Source organism: Nicotiana attenuata, chromosome 12, assembly GCF_001879085.1.
Source record: "Nicotiana attenuata strain UT chromosome 12, NIATTr2, whole genome shotgun sequence".
Taxonomy (NCBI): domain Eukaryota; kingdom Viridiplantae; phylum Streptophyta; class Magnoliopsida; order Solanales; family Solanaceae; genus Nicotiana; species Nicotiana attenuata.
The window spans coordinates 1,204,494-1,208,133 of NC_032000.1; the positions used below are offsets into that span (position 1 = coordinate 1,204,494).

General features: G+C 36.3%; 1 protein-coding gene across 4 annotated transcripts in view; it reads right to left on the bottom strand.

The window, feature by feature from the left end:
* Positions 1-3,119, bottom strand: part of LOC109235143 — a 9,662-nt gene extending 6,543 nt beyond the window's left edge. Inside the window, exons 1-6 of one of the 4 annotated variants that reach the window (XM_019401113.1) lie at positions 2,761-3,117; positions 2,601-2,663; positions 2,467-2,520; positions 2,289-2,384; positions 976-1,062; positions 309-887 (exon numbers count right to left, since the gene is read on the bottom strand). In XM_019401113.1, the coding sequence (XP_019256658.1) occupies positions 309-887; positions 976-1,062; positions 2,289-2,384; positions 2,467-2,520; positions 2,601-2,663; positions 2,761-2,820 (939 nt within the window). In that variant the 5' untranslated portion in view covers positions 2,821-3,117. Of the gene's footprint in view, positions 1-308; positions 888-975; positions 1,063-2,288; positions 2,385-2,466; positions 2,521-2,600; positions 2,681-2,760 lie in introns of all 4 variants that reach the window. The other 3 variants (XM_019401112.1, XM_019401115.1, XM_019401114.1) reach the window with 3 other exon arrangements.

Sequence of the window (3,640 nt, forward strand, 5' to 3'; positions counted from 1 at the left end):
TAAGTTACGATAAGACTACGACTATAAAGACAGTAACTTGTAAAAAAAAGGGGGGGGGGGGGTGGAGTCAGGAATAAACGCAAATCCAGGCCATGGAAGGAGAAAATCAATCTGTTTCTATGAGAAGTTTATTTCAATTAAATGTTTGAAAGCAATATCAGACATTCAAATCAGATATATCATCATGGTAAGTACGAATGATTTTCCAGTAAAAGTCATAAGGTTACCTATTTTTTCTATACTTGGCAGCAGGAAGCATTTTATAAAAGATGCTAATTAATGAGAATGAGTTGAGAAGGAATTCATACCAACATCTTATGTTTAAGATATTGAGAGATGGCAACATTGTCAGAGCACTGTTCATTACTAAGGCATGATATCAAAAGTCTTGGAAGCAGGTTTTTGATTTCACAAATAAACGGATGCTCTACTGAAGTGCTGATAGCAGTATCCGTCCAACCACTTTTAACCAAGGAACAGAGCAATCGGAGAAGATATCCCTGAAATGTTAGGATTGACTTAGGTTTTGCTTCTTGCATTTGACGCAAATGGTCCGGACTGGAGTCCCCTTGAGCATGGTAGACCTCTGACAGCAAATCCCACGGCATATTTGAGATAAAAGAAGTGGTAGCCTCCAAGTAAATGTTAAAAATTTGATCGATAAGATCTCGGTTCAACTGTTTCAGTACACTGTGTAGAACTCTCATGATAACAGCTGCCGTTGACCAACTACCACTTTTCAGGCTGAGCTTCAATAAATGAGAAGGTGATGGATCTCCCCTCAAGTCTTTGACCTCCATCGTATGTCCCATAGAGGAAAGACCATTAGAAATTGAAATTTTCACGCAGAAATACAGTAAATTGATATATTCACCCAAAAAGCTTTCCTGCAGATAGAAGTTGTTAACACACACAAAATATCAAAACAAAGAAGTGCCAATGTAGTGATTTCAAAGCCACCATCTTATCACGTACAGATTCGACCAGAAAATCTGAAACAACCACCAGGATATTGCCAGCCAGGTGATGGATATATGGATTCTCTGTTGCAACCACAACCATCTGAAGATAGGAAATCATAAGAAAGTTGTGAGGTTGAATAAAGTAAAAGGGGGGATTGAAACTGATCAAATGAGATGAAATTTTAGTTTACGAGAATCTGAGCAACTAGGTTTCATATCAGATCATTTTTCATCAGAATTGTGGCAATATTCCAGCAATGGTCAAATGAGCTTAAATTCTTGATCTTAATTAGTGTCCAGAAATTAAACTCCAAACCGAACAGGAGATTGAGAAAATATCAGGATGCTAATTGAAAAAACATCACGATGCTGGGGCCAACATGTTACAGCATTTGTACTTTAAAGCTTCACAGTAGTATTTGATACACATAACTGTACTACAGAATATGGTATTGTCACATTGAATCCAATTAACCAATCAGCCCCAAAAGTCATAAAAAGATTGGAATCCATGTGCCATATTGTTGGATTTTAAGCCATTGGGCTTTAAAGTAGAAGAAGTGTGAATTGGAAATGGAGGGAAATAAAATGGAGGGAAATTGAAAATTTGAAGAACTGAACTTTTGTCTTGCACTTTGTCCCTCATTGGTGAGGGACAACCACATTTGTGTGCTTATATATAGAATCACTTCTTAAAGCTCTTAAAAGGAGTTGAAGAGAATGAACCATACGCCAGAACCCTGCTGAAAGTTCAGAGGGCCTCTCTGGCCGCGGTTCTGCCGCGACCGCAGTAGAACCGCGGCAGGCTGATTCAGAGAGTCTCTCTGACCGCGGTTCTGCCGCGACCGCGGTAGAACCGCGGCAGGCAGCGTATTCTTCTGAAAAGGCACCTTTTCCAGACACCTCTTCTGATAATTACCTATAAATTCTGAGGCAAGGCTCCATTTTCTACACACGAAAAACACTCCAGAACTTCTTTCTTTCTGAATATACTGCATCCTAATTCGCAGTCTCTCTCTCTCAAATTCGTAAGTATGATTTTGCTCCGTTCTTTGAGTTCGTTGGTATCCTGCAGTTTGTATTGCCACTGTTGCAGGAAGGTTTATTCCGTTTTATCCTGGGAGGATTTAATCCATTACCTTGGCAACGTGTGAGGGGGTTAAAATTCCTTAAGGACACACAAAAAACTTGTGGACTCGGAATATTTCTGATTCTCTACTATTTTCCAGATTTCTTTAATTCTCCTAACAGTTTTTTCTGATTTTTGGTTTAACACAGTAACGCTCACACATATCTCATCACGGGTATTCGAATCGAAAAACTTACCAAGACCCCAATAACTTTGGTTAAACAATGATGATCATGAGCATGTGACTCAGGGATTATTTGACCTCCACCAACAGAATTTCCCGCCATGTCCTCCTAATAAATTTACGCAAACAAACAAATGTATCCTAAGATACTTCAAAGCAAAACCATAAGATATACACAGAAAGAATCTTACAGAGCTGTTATCGGACTCATATTCCTTTATCCACAGCTTAATTTCTGTATAAACCTAAAAGTTGGAACTTTTAATCCATTAACTTTGCAAAAAAATCCCACAATAGGGAGATTGGTAAAAAAAGGAACAAGTACCTGTGAAAGAGCAATTAAAAGTTGTTTCTCCATTTCTTTGGTTAAAGAAGCAGACCCAGTTTCCTGCAGAGGCGTAGAGTCTTCTTTTATGTAACATGAGGTGAAAAGAAAAAAATACACAGAGGCAATTAAGAATCAGTGGGGAGTAGAGTGAGCATACAGTATAAGGACGGAGGTAACGATCAATTAAACAACACAGCCATGAGTGTTCGTTTGCCATACGCCCACTCGTTTGTTTCTTTTTCCGGCGATTTTGCTGAACGAATGTACACTAACCAAGTCTCGGACTTGATATCACCGGACGTTAACTTGCTTTCCAGCAGAGATAGTTTTACTTTTATATCAGCAATTTCAAGTTCAGAGTCTAACCACCTCCATTGCAATACTCTTCTTTTGTTTTTGACATTTACATTTTAAACTTTTAAAATTTGTAGTTTAAGAAATATTAATTACTGTATGTATTATTTTTCTTATAAAAAAAAATTCAGAAAATTTTGAATAAAGGGTCAAATTTGCCTTCTATTGTTTCAAATTGAACAACTTTGTCATCCTTACATTTTTTGGGTAATATTATACTTGCTATTAAAATAAATATCTTAGTTTTACCCTTATCCCTAAGAAGCTCCAATCTAGAAGTAATTTTAAACTGTAACCTAAAGTTATTAGGTATATTATCTTTTTTCTCAAAAAATGTAGACGCTTTACTAGGGCGAAAAAGGTATAAATGGACTAAAAGTGTAACAAATGTTAATAAATTTTGAATAGCACATGAGTAAAGTTGGACATTTTCCCAAACTAATAGCTCGTTGGATCAATTTTTTTTTATCCAAAAGTACTTTTTTTATTCAACATTAAGATATTTGGCCAAATTTTTAGAAGAAAAAAAGTATTTTGAGTAGCAGCAGAAGCAATTTAGAAGCATTAAAAAAAATAGCTACCAAAAGCACTTTTTTAAAAAGTACTTTCGAAAAAATACATTTAAAAACACTTTTTAAAAGCTTGATCAAACATAATTGCTACTCAAATGTGCTTTTTCAAAT